This window comes from Anthonomus grandis, chromosome 1 (genome assembly GCF_022605725.1).
Source record: "Anthonomus grandis grandis chromosome 1, icAntGran1.3, whole genome shotgun sequence".
NCBI lineage: Eukaryota > Metazoa > Arthropoda > Insecta > Coleoptera > Curculionidae > Anthonomus > Anthonomus grandis.
Genome location: NC_065546.1, coordinates 39,555,627 through 39,575,642, shown reverse-complemented (window position 1 = coordinate 39,575,642; position 20,016 = coordinate 39,555,627). Strand labels below are relative to the sequence as shown.

The following is a 20,016-nucleotide window of genomic DNA, read 5'->3' as shown; positions in this document are numbered from 1 at the left end:
CGGTATCCAAAGTGAAGAATATTTAATAGACGAGTATTTGGGAGAGATTTTCAATCAACTGAGAGCAACATCATTTTCAAATGCTTGTCTCATACGTCCATCACCAGCTGTCGAAAAAGTAATACTGTATAGTATTAAATGGTCACGATCAATCAGTATTCGCAGATAAGCACATCGCAGTGGTTTTGCCCGAATAACTGTATAGAGAACAACGCATAACTTCGGTTTGTGCCCATTTCATCTGCAGCTCACTGAGCTAGACTCTCTTGTGCAGTCTTATGCAGTTTCTTATGTAATTGGCTCATTGCACGTCATAATTTGGTTAATAATATTTTCTTCACCAATGAAGCTACATTCACCTGAAAGGGTGTCGATAATTTGAACAATTTCAATTTTTGGCAGCTTGAAAATTCCTACGCAACAATTAAACAGATTTTCCAATACCATTTTTCGGTTAATGTTTGTTTGGATATTAGTCGACTTTCATTAGGCAGCTCTTATATGTTTGACATCCACAATTTGCCTTTACTTCTTTTGAGACGTTGTTATAATGATAATGACGTTGTTACTTCTTTTGAGACGTTGTTATAGAAGATATTCCAATTCAAAGAAGACAACGAATGTATATACAGCATGACTGTTCTCCGCCCTACAGTAGAAGAAATGTCACTGAATATCTAAATCACTTTTCCTGGACTTTGGTTTTAGTGCAAGGGCGTAGTTTCCTTGCTTCCTCGCTCACCAAATTTAAATCCCTTGGACTATTACTTGTACGGACATATGAAGAGTTTAGAGAATATAGAGAAATCGCATACCAAAAGGGGTGAACTGCTTCGTAAAATAAATAATACTGCTAACGATCTAAGTATTAACTACAGTGTTATTGGGAAATTCCCCTTCATAAAAAAAGGATCGTTTTACACACTTGTTACATATATAAATATTTTTTTAGTCCAGAACACACTACTGGAATATTCTGGCATAACGCAGCGGAAACCTGGGTAGACATAAACAACAGTAAAGACGGCAACGTGGTTTCATCACTGGTAAACCTCGTGAGTGGATCCAAAACCGATCCTAACGTTGACGTGCGTTTTATGAGCGAAAGTGGCGCAATGGAATTCTTTGTTCTTACCGGACCCACTCCCAAAGATGCCGTTAAACAATATGCTTCTTTAACTGGAGTGCACGGCTTACCACAAGTAAGTTCTTAAACAATAAAGTGATATGTTACTATTTTGTTTCTATGCTTCCAGCTTTTTGCGTTGGGTTACCACCAAAGTCGTTGGAATTACAACGACCAAGATGATGTTACCACTGTAGTAGCCAAATTTGACCAAAATAATATGCCAGTGGACGTGATGTGGTTGGATATAGAGTATACTGATGGTAAAAAGTATTTCACGTGGGATCCAATTAAGTTTTCTCAGCCTGAAAATATGGTGAATAACTTGACTAGTACTGGAAGGAAATTGGTGGTGATTATTGACCCACATATTAAGAGGGAAGGTGGATATTTCGTGCATGAGGATGCTTTAAATTATGATTTGTATGTGAAGAATAAAGATGGCGGAGTGTATGAAGGTAAGATATAATAATTATATTATTAAAACTCTGACATAAAAAAGTTAAATAAAAACATAGAATTAAAAAAAGCATTGGCTCTAATAAAAGCTTTTGTTGAAAAATTGCCGATCAATCCTATTCACGTTTACAAATTAAAGAAAAGTACCTTTACCAATACCCAAAAATAAGGCATTGGAAAAAATAAGATCCTTTCTGTAATAATTTCCAAAGATGTGTGGCCTTTTTCCTTTTCACATAAGATATTTGCTTTGTTTTACCGTACATAAGACATTGTATCAAATTATCTTTATTATTAAAACCTATCGATCGTTGAAAATATAAATAAATACTTTACCTCTTTTTTACAAACAATAACTGAATAATGTAGGGATAAGATAGAACACTACAACAATAATGTTTATAATTTTAAATCTAGATTTAACTTTTCACTAAAAACTTCTCAAGAAATACATTCAATTTTGCTAACCCTTAAATCAAATGCTGTAGGTGTAGATTCAATAAATTTAAAAATGTGTAGCCTTTTATAGAAGATATGCTAAAAAAACTAATACGATTAACTCTATAATTGAAGAGCATAACTTCTAAAGAGTCTAAGTGCCAAAAAGCTAAAGTTTGAGAAAATCGGTACAAACACTTTAAAACCTTAATAAAACCACTAAGGTATACATTTTCTTTATTTTAGTTTTGTTAGTATATACAGTATTAAAATATAAAATACTAACATGAAAATAAACTTAAAGCAAATGAATGAAATTTAAAAAAAAAACACAAAACAAAATCAAACATCCTTAAAGGTATCTAAGTGCCAATATTATCTGTTTGCAAAAAGGGTCTAAGCTCGTTGCTTATGTCACTTCATTAGGTACTGGTAGAAGGCGTTTGGATATCCAAAGCTTGATGTGTCTTCTCTATAAGTTTGTCGTAAAAAGGCAGATGTTTGAGAGGAATATAGTTCATCATATCTTCTAAATTTTTTAGTTTTTCTTTAGATATTTTATTTTTGCAATTTAGTTGTTCGAGATGCATACTTTTCAGATATTCTACTTTTCTTTCTTTTTTTATAACATTACATATTGTTTACTCTTGCCTCACTTAATGATGTTTTAGTAAAAACTTTGCCAGGATTTTCATGTGAGACTCTTATCCAACAGACCGAAGAAATGTTAAGTTTCGAAGTATTTAACATAGTCTCACAAGTCCTTGAAATCCTCTTCTGTCAGAGGAACTACAGTAAATTTTGATGACGTGCACTTTTTATCATATTTTCGATATCACTTGGCACATAGTTTTTCATTACTTTTTTTCTCTTTTTAATTTGAGCAAAATCGCGGTCGCATGGCAGAAAAGAGTGTCCGCTAAGTAAAAATTTTTGCTCGGTTTCTTGAAAGACACTATTTGCCACAAGATACAGAAAAAGAAACAGAAGCATACGGTTTTTGTTCTGTCCAATGCAGTTATCAGACCAAATAGTAAGTTTTGGTTCCAATCGAAGATCATTTCGGCGTAATACGTAATGCGTTTGAGTAATGCTGATGCAACTTCATTACCGCCTCTTCCTGAAATTGACTCATTCCATAAGCACATATAGGCGTTTCCATTGTCTGACATGTGAACGCAGACATTATAGCAGGAAAGCTGGCGGCTATAAAATATCTGGCTATGTGTTAATGTAGGAATAAATAGGACTTGTTCCATATCTATAGATAAAACTAAGTGGTCACTACTTGGCTTCTGTGATTCCACCTTGCCTTTCTGCATTTCACTCCTAGCCTTTTTTGCCTTTCTGTGATGAAACTCTAACTGAGAACTAAGTGACTGTTTAGAGTTTTCATCAGTTGCAGCCTTTATTTTATTTTGATAACGGTCACAGGTGGAACATGTATCTGATTTTCGTCTGCCAAATCGTAAGTTGGGAAAATCCTTTTTAAACACATCTGAGAAATATCTGTATGTTGCCACTGTATCAGGAAATTTATTTTTAAAAGCTATAAATAGTTCCGCGCTAAGAAATTCCTTAGAAGATTTAGTGCTACTGTAGTGGTTTTCTTCTTTTGGTAATGAATTAATGTAAGTTTTAATTTGTTCTCTTAAGCTCGGAAAATATTTTCGTGCCTTATTTACCTTTCCTCATGACGCCGTCTATTGACCGGTACAACTTGAATCATACCAAATAAGTAAGAACTTTGTCTAATATGATCTTCCATTTTTGTAGAATTCATTAAACAGGAGCATCTTTTGTGCAGCCGAGATCAGTTTACATTTTAAATTATTACATTTGCATTCCTAAAACAAACAAAAAAATATTTAGATACCCCGGTTTATAAATAATCCATTAAGGTTAACTTACCATGTTGTCTGTTGGTGTTTTTCTTTTGGACACTAAAACGCCTTTATAGTTTGTATATTGCTTTCCAGATAGCCTCAATCTTTTTCTTTCATTTAGGATACTTTCCGTATTTCTTTTTCGCCTTTTTCTGCCAGCCTGTTTACTGTTTTCCATCGCAGCGCCACGTTATACTGAAGTTTAATGATTAAATAAACAGACTAACATTGGTGGCACATAGGCCCTTTTAACTTAAACGCAATGCTGGGACTTAGACCTTGCGCCATCTTTCGTCGCGTTGCAAAAGCACATTCTTGCGATTTGGCACTTAGACCCTTTAGAAGTTATGCTCTTCAATTGAAACGAGCGATATACCAACTCTCTGGAAAACTGCAATTTGCATCCCTTTACCTAAAATAAATGATCCTCAGACCTTTTCCGACTTAAGAATTATAAGTATATTAACGACATTGTCTAAAGTATTGGAAAAAGTTAGTATGTAATCAAAAAGTATTTATATAACCAACTTTTTTTCATTTTAACAATAATAAAATTATTCCTGATTTTCAGTGCGGATTTAGAAAAGGGTTTAATACGCCCTCCGCTTTAGCATCGGTACTTGATCATGTCATTAAGAGTTTCGATGAAGGTTCTGGTTTTGTTGGACTTGTCTAAGGCCTTTGATACTTTAGACCATAGGCTCCTATTAGCTAAACTTAAGTACTATGGCTTTGAGGCCGATGCACTTAACCTGGTTGGATCATTTCTTCGGGACAGATCAGTTTAGGTGACTCGGCATCAAATAATATTTTGATTAAATCTGGTGTACCTTAGGGTGCTATTTTATCCCCGCTCTTATTTATTATTTACACAATAGACGTTATTGCTGCTCCTTTGTTTTGTAGTGCACATGCCTATGCTGATGATACTCAGATCTACTTTTCTTTCAATCCCCAAGATCAGAAAGCTGCCGGAAAAAGAAACTCAGATCTTAATATCGTTAATCAATTAGCTTACGAATATAATCTTGACTTAAACCCCAACAAGACAAAGATATTGTGTTTTGGTAGTAAAACCAAAAAAGACATGGTAAAAAAGTCTTTTAATCTGCACATTGGCGCCACACATTTATCCTTTGTATCTTGTGCAAAAAATTTGGGCTTAATAGTGGATAAGGATCTAAGATTTCATGAACATGTACGGACGGTTATTAAAAAAGGATTTTATACTCTTCAATTAATTCATAACAACCGACAACTGTTAAACTTTCCATTAAAAAAGATATTGTGTGATAGCCTTGTTTTATCGCATTTTAATTATTGTGACTTTCTGTACGGGCCTTGTCTAACTGCGAAGAATAAATATAAAATTCAAAAAGTACAGTATACAGCTGTAGTGTTTTGTATGGAATACGTAAATGTGACCATGTCTCTCATTTGATCTTTGAATGCAACTGGCTGAATATGGAAAACCGAAGAACACACCATATTTTAAATTTTGGTCATAAATTGCTTACTGAAGCGGAAGCATCTCAACTTCTTAAATTCAAATTTTTACCATGCACAACAATTCACAATGTTAAGAGTGCGGTCCACCACGTGACAAAATCGGTTTCGAAGCGCGACAGTAGTTTCGTGGCCGGTGCAGCTTTCGCTGAAAGTAGCAACACTGGCTGCCATAATTACCCACTCCACCGTTCCCTTCTCCCTGATATATCGAATCTCGATTACCAGAGACGCAAGTCAACTGGTCTTACTTCTTGTTAGGTTTATTAACTACTTTTTATGTTATAAAGTTTTACATATGTACATACAGGGTGTTTCGGGAGGAAAAGGAAATATTTTGGGAACATGTTCAGAAGGTCAAAATAAGATAAATTAACTCATATGTTTTAATCCGATTCTCGACCGTTTCAGAAATAATCGGTTCTGAAGTTTATTTGTAAGATTGTTGGCCGTTTTGTTCAAACGTGGCATGAGGATTTTCATCTGACTACCGATGTTCATTGTGTCGGTTATTAATTCCATTGCGGGTAAAATAAGCTTCATCGCTAAATAAAATGTAATTATGTAGGTCTCGATTTTGTGGGATCCATTCACAAAACTGAACCCTTAAGCCAAAATCATCCTCTTGAAGATGTTGAACCGATTGAATATGGATAGGCTTAAAACCGTTTTTCCTAAGTGTCTTCTAAACGTCTACATGTGATGCTAATCGAAGTTCTTTTGTAATCCGCCTCGTACTAACACTCGGGTTCTCTTCAGCCATATCCAGAACATTTTCTACATTTAGTCCGCCTCTCGTTCAGAATTAATTCTTATGCTTGGAAACATTCCTGTTTCCTGGGCGTTTGCAAAAACTGTCTGAAAAACTTTTCGATTAGGAATTCTTCGATTTGGAAAACCACGTCGGTATTCATCAACAGCACGTAATGCGCTACCATTACAGAAACCATACATGAATAATACTCCCTATGGGTGAATGTGTGAGGCATTACGTAATGGAACCGTTTGCAACGAGGTTTCAGGCTAATCACGCGCAACTGGGATATACACTAAACTAGTTTCAAACTATTCCAAATATTGTGCTAGAACAAACCTAATGATTATATTGTATTATAATAATATGTTTGATTCTTCTGCTTTGTCTCTAAGTGGTATTCCTTCTGGATAAAGTTGATCAACTAATTCCGGTAAAAGGTAATGTTCATAAAAATATTTTAGTTTGGGCAACATTTTAACTCTCCAAAATTCTTCATTATGAGGAATCTGCAAGAAAAACGACTATTAACAACTATAAGGCATAGCTATAATGAATAATGATGTTTCATATTTAAAAAATCATAATACATTTTTCAAAAAGAAATACATTATGTAGTGTGTAGTTAAAGTAAGAGTTAAAATTATACCTTTATCGCAATATTATTGATCTTATAACATTTTTTTTAAATGTCCTCAACGAAAGTTAAATTTTAGTACTGTTAAAATTACGGATTATCGGGTGAATGAGAACTTATTAATACAATGATTTACCTTCTATAAAATTAATCCAAGAGGGCTCCATACTACAAAGAAACAGAATTTTCTTTTTGTAACTTGCAACTGTCCCTGGATTTGATAGTAATAGTTGTGGTTCCTTTTTAGATGTAAGGAACCATTTTCAATGATAGCAAATGTAAGTTTTTTTCTCTAATTCCCATTTCAGTACTAATTTTTGAAATTACAAATGGGCATTTAATTTTAATAATTTGAACGGAGACTCGTACTTAGAGATAAACCATTAAATGTTAAGCAGAACATGTATTTTATGTAAGATACATGTTCGCGCATTTTTCTCGACAGGTACGCAATTATCTTGACGAATAATATCCCGAACGTTGGATTGGCCGTGGAGGACCTTTGCTTTGACCTACGCGTGGTCCAGACTTAAACCCCATGGACTTCTGTATTTGGGGATATTTCAAATCAATTGTTTATGATAGTCCTATAATTAATAATCTAAATGAACTAAATGTAAAAATTGTAAAATCTGTAAATATGTTAAAAAATAATGAGGATCTTCTTTTTAAAATACGGCAGATATAAGAATTAACAAAAGTCGTAATATTTTTTTAAAAATAATCTTAGCTATTAATTTTATTTTGTTTAGGATTGCATTGCTAAAAATCTAGTAAATTTAAGTCATTCACATATTATGAAAACCTAAAAGTGCGATTATGTTCTAAAAAAGTAAAAACTAACGCGACGAACGCCCTCTACCAATAACACGAAAACTTTATACAACTCCAAGTCACCGGTCTCAAATAAAAATTTAAGTTCAAATATATTTTAAATATGTGAATAAGTTTATTTTCTTCTTCTTTTCAATATTTGAGCGTATGAGATAGTATTTTCTAAATTGATATTTAATATAAGTGACATAATACCCAAAATAAGTGACTCGTTAATTTTAATGTCAAAAAATTTATTTAACCTTGAATTTTTATCTTAAAAAAACAGTACTGTATTTCTTTTATTAAGCAAATATTAATGATACTTTTTAACGTACATTATGTTTAAAAATTATAATTCAGGTTTAAAATATATTCAGGTCAAAAATGACACGTGTTAAGAAATTGATGCTCTCTTAAAATTTGATCGGTAAAACGATCATAAACAGATTATGAAATGCCTAAAAATACCTATTTACCATAACTATTCGATTCATTATCACTAGTATCAAAAGGCCGCAAAAATATCATTTTTATTGTTCAAAAGTTGAGACGAAAGTAAATAAAACAAAACATCAACAGTATATAACAAATAGAATAACAACAAGTACTACAGTATAATATAAACGCGAAACCGATTTTAGGGTGAGCCAAGTCTTCACCATGCTAATTTTAACACACTCACAAAATTCAAAATTGTTTTAATTATTACCATATACAGACCTATATATTATGGCAGGCATCTTAAGAAATGGTTGATTCTTCGCAACATTATTTCCACGTACAAAAGGGGTGGTCCAATAGCGCCCCAACAAGAAATATAAATTTAAATATTTTTTAAACAAATTTTCAAATGGCACATTTTTAGGCTCAAAAATGCGAAACTTTGCCCTAAATTTAACCATCTTCGTAACTCTTATATTTACCGAGATCCCAATAGTGAGCTAGGAATTTGTAACACGTCGTATAATATATAATATCTATTAAAAAATTACGTTTATAAATAATGGAGCACAATAAAAGTTAATATTTTGCTTATATTTGTTTAGTTGAAGAAAACTGTAAAATAAAAATAATGAAACGTATAAAATAATTGCATTTCCTATTTTTGATCGCGCGACTGTGTTTCCTATTTCCGGCCCGTCCACAATTCAATCCCAGCAGCATCGAGAGAATCTCGTATCTGTTTCACGTTATACGTTATCCGCGCCGAACTTGCCTATCTTTATCTGACAAACACTGATTGTTGAACGGGCCGCCGGAGGCTGTGCTGGAAAGACTCGAATCGACCGTAAATATATACGGGAATCGATCACTAAATATCGTAATATATTTTGCAGTTTATTTTAATGCGTATATATATGTAGTATGTTGATTGTATTTTGTACATACTCAATTTTGGAGCTTGACCAAGTCACTTCACCTAAACTATACCAGGCATTTTTTGAAATACGTTTTTTACTTTTACGAAAAGTAGCTAAACCTAAATGTTTTTTATCCACAACGTTTCGTTTATTACGACCCATAACGAAAATTTTTAAACAACGACGAAAGTACACAATCAGGAAAGTACAAAACACAATGCACTAATAAAATAAAGGAAAATAATAATTGCGAATATCACTTAGAATAAAATCAAGACTACTTAGCACTACCCGTTTATCGAAACCGTTTCGACCAATGAAAGCTGACCGGCAAATATTGCGCGTCCTAAGAAACAAGAACGGTGTTGCCAGATCTGCCTAAATATCCTATGGAGACCCAATTTTTAGCCAAAATTATTATTATTTTTTGGGTTAGGTTTTAAAAGAAACCAAAAATGTTTACAACATATATATTTCGTGTGTTATGTTTTATTAGATTTAAGGAACACGGGATGGTCAATTTTACATTGTTTTAATAAAAAATAAAAATTGTCAACATTGTTTTTTTTGATTTTCAAAATTTTAAATAGCATCCCGCCTAGATAATCCAATAAACAATCCCTACACAAAATTTGAGCTTTCTAACTTTTTTTGTCTTGGTACAGGAGCTAACCCCGTTTTACGCAGGTAGACCGCCCTCTTAACGTTACTGTAACACAACATAAAACAGCCATGTTTCGGAGATCTTGTATTTTCAACGCCCTCAGCATATACAATCTCATACCAGACAATTTTAAAATTCTCAATATAAATAAATTTAAATTTAAATCTCGACCGTTTTTAATGGACAGACAAATGTGAACATGCAAGGAAGTGCTGGGTGATGACCTGCGGTGGGCGCGGGGTGCCTTCGATGCTTTTGCTGAGATTGGGGAGGGGGGGGGGGTCGATTGTCTATTGCTAACATGGGTAAAGTCATGAACCGACAGGGTATTTTTTTTGTTTTGTTGAAAAATAGTTATACAACATAATTATGTCAAGAATAGCGCGAGCATAGCAGCTTGCTAGTCTTCGCTTTTTAAGTTTTCACACATTTTTTCTTTGTTTCCATTGTACTTAAGTATCTTATTTTTTTTATAACTTAAAGGTTAATAAAAGTCCCATTGCTTTAATATTAGAACCAATGAGGAGCTGTACTTACCATATCAGAATAACAGAAAAATATTTTTTTTTAACTTTAAAATATTTGATGGGAAATTGGGCTTTGTTTGAGGGATGGTTAGATATTTTGTCTGACTAGAACGCCATAAAAAAATTTGCAATACACTTTTCAATGCATCTAATATTTGTTTACCTATGTAGTGAATGCCTGGAAAAAGATTAGAAATACTTAGGAAACTATTCCAGATATTTTAAATTCTTCTCCGGTTCTATATATTTTTTTAATTTAAAGGGTTTTTGGGATACAGTATTTTAAATATAATTGTGCATCAAATATGTTGCGTCTACAGTGCTTTCATTTCAAAACGATCCACCCTTAATAACTCAAAAAAAAAAACGTCAAAGTAGATATACAGGGGGACGTTTAATTATGCATTTACTGAAGTTCTGTCAATCACCTCCTCACCTCCAGCTAACCTCACTTTAATATGTCAAATGGGAACCCCTATCGTGTGATACATCATAGTAAGGAGTGTAAAATTCTCTATTCAACGGTACCAAAAAAAATGAAATTGGTAAATGTGTAAGCAAATAGTTTAGAAATGTTTAGAAATAATGAATATTTCTATTCAAAATGTCTAGAAATAATGAATATTTTATTTTCGCCAAACTCTGGTATGTCAAATGGCTACCCCATGGTGTGATACATTATTTTAAAGGGCATTCATTATGCTATCAATGGTTGTAAAAAAAAATTAAATTGATTGACCAAGAAGCAATTAAAGTGTAAATCGGTAGGGTAGAAAAACAAATTTAATTAGTTTAACAAATTTATTTTATTAAATGTTCAAAATGCGCGCCGTTATTAGCAAGACAATAAAAAAGCCTATTTTCAAACTCCTTACGAACATCGGCAAGGGTCTGCCCGCTAATTTCTCTGCATTCTTGAAATATTCTATTTTTTAAATTCTAAATACTCTCAGGTGGGGTTTTATAAACTTTGTTTTTTAAGTAGCCCCAAAGAAAAAAGTCTAGTGGGGTTAGGTCCGGAGACCGCGCAGGCCATTCGATTGCACCACGTCTGCCAATCTACTTCTCTCGAAAATTTTCATCAAGCCACTCTCGAACTACCAAAGTGTAGTGCCCGGGAGCTCCATCCTCCTGAAAATGTATATTATTTTTATTCAATAATATAGCACCATGTTGATCTACTTGATTTTCCATAGATTGGATGATGGAAGGGTATGTTGCATTTTCTAAAAGGTTTAAATAAATTTCGCCAGTCAAATTTTCTTCCAAAAAAATGGCCCGATTATTTCATTCCCATAAATTCCTGCCCAAACATTAATTTTTTGGGGATATTGGGTATGGCCTTCCCGAAAAACATGCGGATTTTTATTATCTACAGTTATGTCTGTTCACCAGGCCATTTAAAAAAAAGGTCGATTCGTCACTGAAGCAAATGTTCTTCAATAAATGGGGATCGTCGTCAATTCGCTGGCACATCACTTCACAAAATTGAATTCTCCTATCAAAATCATCTTCTCCGAGTTCATGAAGAATATGAATTTTATAAGGAAAGAACTTTTTTTTTTTAAACTTTATGTACGGAACTAGTGGAAATATTTGTTAGTTTTGCGGCCTTTGGTATAGACAAAGTTGGATCCATAGCAAATTGTCCTAGTACTTCAACTTGGCATGCTTCATCGACAACTTTATTTTCATATTTTTTCTTATTGCAAATCGATCCCGTCTCTTCAAATTTTCGTATCAATTCTAATACGTATTTATGGCTCACGTTTTTATCTTGATACATTTCATTAAATGCTCTCGCGGTTCTGCGAGCACACCGATGTTGAGCTCCATAAAGGAAAATTATTTCTATTCTTTCGGCTAGCGTATACACCATTTTATTAACTCACTGTTTTAACTAAAATTGAAAAATTGCACGCGTCAAACTGACAGGTTTAACAATAATAAATCGCCTGCTTTTTAAACGCCTTAAAAATGTAAGGTATTGCAGTGTTTTTTTGTACCTATTAGGTAGGTTTCGCAAAAAATATAAGTGAAATAAATACACATATAAAGTTATAAGACTGCAAAGATTTTTGCAAAAAATTTGAAGACGCTCTTTTTTCTCGCAAATAACGGTACACATTATTTACTTAAAAAAATAAATAATTTGCTTGAACTAAATGTACTGTTTTTACCACACATTTTAACTTCTAAATTGCTTGTTTTTTTTTTTGATTTATTATAAAAAATGTAAGAATTTTAAAATGATGTAGGTACCACACTAAAAGTATTCATTTAAAAGTTTGGCGTAAATAAAATATTCATTATTTCTAGACATTTTCGCTAACTATTTGCTTACACATTTACCGATTTCATTTTTTTTTGGCACCGTTGAATAGAGAATTTTACGCTGCTTACTATGATGTATCACACGATGGGGCTTCCCATTTGACATATTAAAGTGAGGTTAGCTGGAGGTGAGGAGGTAATTGACAGAACTTCAGTAAATGCATAATTAAACGTCCCCCTGTATATCTAATTTGACGTGTGTTTTTTTTTTTTTTTTTTTTTTTTTTTTTTTTAAGAAAGTTATTAAGGGTGGATCGTTTTGAAATGAAAGCACTGTACATATACTGTATGTAGCCATGTAAGGGTATCCTACTTAAGATAAATACAAGCCAATATGTTGGTTGTTTGTTGAGCGTTCTTTTTCATTTACGTTATTTACTTTGCTAATGGAGTTTGATATTTTTTGATTCCAGAGTAAACTGCCTTTAGGTCCCTGTTTATTTCAAATATGTTAAATTATATTGAAGTCGCCTTACACAAGAAACTTAAATTCTATTTTTGATAAATATTATTACAGGGTGTGTCATTAAAATAACACATTTTTAATATAATTTACTTAGTGATGTGAAAATATTTATGTCAAATTGCACCCTGTCTACAATTTTTAAGGTTTTTATGAGGTATTATGATTTTTGTGTAGTGTAGGTTAGAGTTTTCTTTTCTTGTAAAATGTTTTATATTGTTGTAAATTGGGCAATTGCTTGTTTAAAGAGAATAAATAAATAAATAAATAATTATTTTTTTACGTACATACTTATGACATCACTAGATTAAAAAAAAAACTAAAAGTCAACATCTTCAATGCATTTTTCAGAAATTTTCCTATTTCTTTTTATTTCAAATTTCGTATTTCTTGTCTAGAAATTTGTTCACATGCCTGCCATATTCGACTTTTTAGTTCTTGGACGGGCTTTATAAACTTTATTTTTCATAGCAACCCTCAGAAAGAAAATTAGCGGTGTGCGATCTGGAGTTCTAGGGAGCCATACTACAAAAGGACTATTGCTGCCAATCCGTTTATCTTGAAAATTCTCGTTATATGGCAGATGCAACATTATGGATCGGAGCGCCATCTAGCTGAATATGCAATTTTTTTCTATAAGTTCACGGCAAATCATAGACAGAATCCCAAGAATCATTTTGCAAAAAAATTAAATTCTAATATTACAATCTAATATTCTGAGATGATACTGTCCCATTGGTAGAAAATGTCGCCTCATCAGTAAATAATATTCTAATTAACAGGGAAGACTGTGGTCTTCGTAGAATTTGGCCTGGTTAATTAGTACGCCTTTATTCTCTGATCATCATTTGGTTGGTAACAACGTATGCAAAAATTTTAGTTTAAACGGAATAATTCCATTTCTTCAAACACTGTACTCTCTTTTTAAACTCGATGTTACATTTAGCTGCAAATGATTAAAATTCTTGCATCCTGTTGATGTTTCTTCTTTGCGCCTTACTTTCTACTATAGCACCGAGTCCCGTTGATTAAATATTCGATTTACTTTACACACCAGGGTGCTTCCAATGGAATTCTTGTGCGGCCATCCTCGACGGTTTCGCGGACCATCTTCTACTAATCTCACTATTTCTGCTTTTTTTTTGCTAAAGTTTAACCGCATATTAATTGTTTATAGTGTATAAATTTTATTAATCTTAACAATGTAATAGTAACATGTCAAAAATTTAGACGGGTGACCTAAAAATAAATTTATTCTGTGTCCATCACCATCTTGGTTTCTAATTTTGTTAACATTGTAGAAAGTATAGTCTCAGAATTACCTACACCCACAAACAATTTTTTCACATTTTTAACTCCTAATAGATTCATCACTGACTCTTTTAAATTTCATGAGGTGACTTTCAATGTGGTTAGAGAATAAACTCTCTTAAAAATAAAAAGAGCAAAGACTGTTTTGATCTTAACGTTAAACTCATCAAAACAATTAAAAATATTATCATTTATCCATTGACAAATCTCTTAAATGCCTGCATAAAAGAAAACATTTTTCCTACATCCTATAAGGTTGCTAAAGTGATAACAATATATAAAAATAAAGGTTCAGTTGATGATGTGTCAAACTTTCGCCCAATATCACTGTTGCCAATTTTCTCAAAGATTCTAGAATCACTCATGAAGGATCAAATGTACCAACATTTTGAAAATAACAATCTCCTTATACAAGGTCAGTTTGGTTTCAGGAGTAACAGGTCAACTGCATTGGCTATTGAGAGTTTGATGGATTTTTCATCAAGGGGTCTGGAAATGGGTTTCGACACCTATGCTTCATTCTTTGACCTGACAAAGGCCTTTAACTGTGTATCTTATGAAATTTTATCAAGCAAGCTCTGTTACTACAACTTTCATTCAGAGAGCATTGCCTTTGTCAGGTCATACCTGTATGGCCGACTCCAATATGTGTCATACAATGCTAGTGTACCTGATAAACAGCCATTACATCATGGAGTACCACAAGGATCCGTTCTAGGCCCACTCTTATTCCTTATTTATGTAAATGACTTGTCTTATTTTACAGACCGGGCACATGAGCATAAGTTGATCCTGTTTGCTGATGACACTACTCCAGCATCATCACCCGGCAAAACAGAAAATCGCCAGTAGAGAGGAAATAGAGAGTAAAATGAGGGAATGGTTTGTAGCAAACAAACTAAACCTTAATGCTTCAAAAACACAGCATCTAAATTTTTCACTTCGAAACTCTCAAATATATTTGCCACAGGATGAATCTGTAAAGTTCTTGGGTGTACTTCTTGACTCTGGTCTCACCTCGGAAAACCACATTATTAAGCTGGCATCAAGTTATCCAAAATAACCTTTCTAATAAGAAATCTATCCAGCTCTGTATCGAGGGAAGTTTTGTTGTTCGCTTATCATGGTTACTTTAGCTCCGTTATGTCATATGCTGTGCTGAACTGGGGTCACTCTACTCATGGGGAGAAGATATCTGGTTTACAGAGCAGGTGCATAAGGGCTATGACTGGTTTGGGGCACCGTGACTGTTGTCGACACTGTTGTTCCGAACTTAGCATTCTCACTTTTCCATGTGTAAATGCAATGTTTGACTTTTATAAAAAATAATCTACCATCATATTTAACACACAGTAATATACATCAGTATTCAACTCGAAACAGTCTAAATATTTTGCCAGAATTTCGCAGGCTTGGAAGAAACCGCAGAGGAACTGTTTATCATGGGATTTGTTTCTATAATGTGTTACCATTGCAGGTTAGCGAACTTAATGAACAAGCTTTTATGAAAAAAATTAAAAACTATTTATTAAAAAAGTCTTTTTATTCATTTGAAGAGTATCTAAATAACAAGTTTAATGACCTAATTTAACTGTTTATAAATATTGTTTGTCTATTATAAGTATTTTTAAATTGAGTGTCTGCAGATTTTAATTATATATAAATTTTAGAATCTTATTGTATATGTGCGTATATAATTTTTATTTATTAATTTTAGTTAATACTTGAGTTTTAAATCATGAAATTGAATTTTATATATTACCGTTTATATTGACTTGTAAAAACACTATGTGTAATATTACGAATAATAAAATAAAATTAAAAACTAAAAAAATTAAATATTCATACTATTTGCCGCTAACTACGTAGAGAAATGTATATCCAGCTAGATGACGCTCCGATCAAGATTACTGTATACTTGTGAGAAGATGGCTCAATGAAAAAATTCAAGATAAATGGATTGGTCGCAATAGCCCTTTTGTAGCATGGCCTTCTAGATCTGGATTTTTTCCAAGAGGGTTCTATCAAAAATAAAGTTTAACCCATTCAGGAATATTAGAGAAATTATTGAAACCTAAGAAAGCTTTTTAAGAACGTAAATTAATTATTACTATGATGTAGATCAGTCGTTTATCTAGTGGCGTCGTAACTGTATACTTTAAAAAAATAGAATATTAATAAAAATTTCTTATTTTAATGAGACTGTGTATTAAAATCTAAATCAATATTTATCAAGCTTAGAATTTAAGTATCTTGGGAAGGAAGATTCCATATAATTTAACAGATTTGAAATAAATAGTGTTCCTAAGGTAGTTTACTCTTGAACCGAAAAATATCAATTCCCATTGAAACGTACATCTATGAGGTATCGCATTTCTTTCCCTCAGAAATGAAAAAGATCGCTAAAAAACAACCAAGCTATTGGCTTGTATCGATCTTAAGTGGGACACCCTGGATGTAACTATCTATTTCCTATAAATTTATTTATTTGGCGTTATACTTGTCTGATTTTTGAATATTGCATAGTAATCGAATCGTTTAACGTTAGTTATTTGCTAGGTATACAAGGTCAAGTCTATGGGGAAATATTACTTTTTGTTTACCAATCCTGTTATTGCAAGTAAATAAATTAAATTTCAGGTTGGTGCTGGCCTGGATCCTCATCTTATTTGGACTTCTACAACCCAGCCACCATGGACTATTATAAAAAACTGTACAGCCTAGAAACTTTCAAAGGTTTAAACTCAAGAAAAATTATTTTTAAATCAATGTTATAAATTTATTGTGAATGTTTTTAGGTACTAGCCATGACGTTTGGATCTGGAACGATATGAACGAGCCCTCAGTTTTTAACGGTCCTGAAATAACCATGCCCAAAGATGTGGTTCATTATGGAGGGTGGGAACATAGAGATATACACAACGAGTATCCTCTTAGTCAGGTATGAAATAATTATAATATATTTCTTTTAAATTACAATAAAGTTTGCATATTCATATTCTGCCAACGTAATACGACTTCGGCTGGATTCGTCCCGTGAGCCGTGAAGCGTTGGCAAATTATGAGTATCGCAACTTGACGTTGGCAATTTATGTCTGTCTAGGCAGCAGATATAATTTGAATAATTTAATTGAATTAGATGCATAATAGACAGTAATTATCTGAAGAAAAAATGAACAAAAAGTGATATAAGAATAATTTAAAACTTCTCAAAATGCACATTTTAACTAAATGAATGACAAAATTTTGTTTTAGATTCCAATTATTTTATATATAGTTAGTATTTTATAGCTAGTTTCAATAAAAAAAGAGTAAAACAAGCAAATAAACAAATAAAATTTATTTAAAAAATAATATATTATTTTTTGAATTTATTAACACCTAAAGCAATATTATTGTCAACACATGCTTGCGCTTAACCAACACTGATTCTGCTTTTCTTCCGGCTGTTAAATTTCTGCGTCCACTCATTGATGTTTTTCTTCTTGCAACAGAAGTTGGCTGCACATCAATTTTCTTCCCTTTTCTGGATACGATTGTCTATTTTTTGTTTTTACATCCTGATATTTGAAAGCTGTGTAAAGCCCTGGCATTAAAGAACCAGAACTTCTACCGTGAACCTGGGAATTATGGAGAAACGTTTTAATTGCTGGATAAAAATTAACTGAGTCATTATTCAAATGGTCCATTTCTTTTTCACTAAATGATTTCCAATATCTCTTGACGTTTTTCACATCCTCTTCGGATATATTGTTAACACTAATAATTGTTTCAGATTCCTGAAACAGATTTTCTTTTTCGTCTTGTTGTATACCATCCATAATTTGTATGTCGGTAGTTTGAGGGGTACAGATAGGATTAATATCAACGTCATCAATTTTCTTCAATTTTTCCAAAATCAGTGGGGCAAATGTTTGCGCAGAAGGTTTCATATTGGTTGCAATTTCATACATAATTTTTTTAGTGGTAGTGGTCAACGTATTCACTACATCAACAACATGAACAAATTTTATAACTGCAGACTGGTGTTTGCACAGTTTTCCAGTTGTTCCTTGTAAACAAGTACAGATGCACGATAACATATCTACAAAATAGTGAAAATCGGAATCTGACGAGCTCTGAACATTATACTCTGTTGCATTTAAACATTTTATTTTACCTAAGGAAACGTTTTTCTCGTCAGGGCCTAAATGCCTTAATCTACTTTGACGTTCTCTATTTAGAATTATATCAAGTATTCTCTGTTTGTAATACGTTTCAAAGTTCGTAATGACAAAATCTGTTAGCTGTGTTAGATTAAAGGCTTTTGTTCTTTCTAATGGAATGTCCTTGAACAACCTGAACATAACCTCTACGTAGTTATTAGTGTCTGAGCCTCGAGTCATTAGTGTTTGTCTATAATAGAAGCACCACGCATGCATTTTCGTATCTATCATATTCTGAATGTATATTGCCAATGGTTGATACTTGCATTCATTGAAGAAACATTCTATGTTTAACTTCACCTGCTGTTCTGACGTTGTCACGTTGACGAAGTCAATATGTCCTTAAAGTTTTTGTACAGCCTTTGCCTATCATCTTTTTTGATCGGATTTTTCGATGCAGTCAGCCATCTCCATACTGCCTTTAACACGTGAAAAGAACGAAGCAGAAGCTCTGCCTGTGGGCAATGTTTTTTTAAAATACTTCTTTCACTGAGGTCATCATCGGTTAATATTATTTTTGGAGAAATTTTTCGAGGCATGATTGCCTTCAAATGCTTAACTGCTTCATCAAATAACTCTTGTTTCTGACTACTAGAGATGACACATCCAACTGGAATGCCTCCTGCTGGAGACTGCGTTGCAAAAGAGTAAATTTTGTGATTTTGCGCGTCGCAGTTTCCTGATGCATCAACAAATAAAATTTCTGAGGCCTGTGTAAGGTACTGATCAGCTCGTTGCATAAACAGACCGCATAATGATCACCAATACGAATAATTTTAGGAAGAGTACTTTTATTTTTCATTAAATTATGTTCTAAAGTTAGGAGCATGCTTTCTCCAGTTCGTTCTCGTTCACGAACGATTTGATTCCTCTTTTATATTTTTGTCTTAAAATCACTTGAATAATTATCTCTTAAATTTATTGTATAGGTATACTTGATAACCACTATGTGTAACACAATCTAACCTCAACGCGCGATCTAACCTCAGAAGCGCCAGGTGCTTAAATAAAAAATTAACAGTACATTGATAATTATATATAACCCTTTAATACCCTTTTAAAGCTCAAAGGACTAAATTTCCAAATAAAGGACTATCCTTTAAAATAAAGGGCGGTTGGCAATTCTAGCTGCAATCTTAATTTGAATTTCTAATAGATAACAACAAAAATTTATCATAAATTAGGCGCCTTTCCTCTGCATTAAAGTCATTTAACTTTGTGCCTCTTTGTTGTAAAATGAACTTTTTATTTTCTGCTCCAACAACCATTATTACATTATCAACCGAAATTTAGTTCATATGTGTATAAAATCAGTACAACATAATATGTTCCTCACCAGTGAGGTTATGTTAAAAATAAAAAACAACTTACATCTAGTTCTTCTTCAGTATTAATGTTAATTTTTAATTCACTTTGGCTGACATCAAAATAATTGTACTCTGGAGGCTTTTGGATAGACATAATGGTCAATTTTTAAACAATTTTTACTAGCCTATAACATTAACCGTTAAATTCTATGTGAATAATAC

The 20,016-nt window shown here is 32.7% G+C and overlaps 1 protein-coding gene across 1 annotated transcript in view; it reads left to right on the top strand.

Annotated features, from left to right (window-relative positions):
- The window catches only part of LOC126750246 (neutral alpha-glucosidase AB), a 57,208-nt gene that overhangs the window by 16,262 nt on the left and 20,930 nt on the right, over window positions 1–20,016 (top strand). The window contains exons 8-11 of the mRNA XM_050459801.1: window positions 953–1,202; window positions 1,257–1,584; window positions 16,923–17,018; window positions 17,081–17,223. Coding sequence (XP_050315758.1) covers window positions 953–1,202; window positions 1,257–1,584; window positions 16,923–17,018; window positions 17,081–17,223 — 817 coding nt within the window. The remainder of the gene's footprint in view (window positions 1–952; window positions 1,203–1,256; window positions 1,585–16,922; window positions 17,019–17,080; window positions 17,224–20,016) is intronic.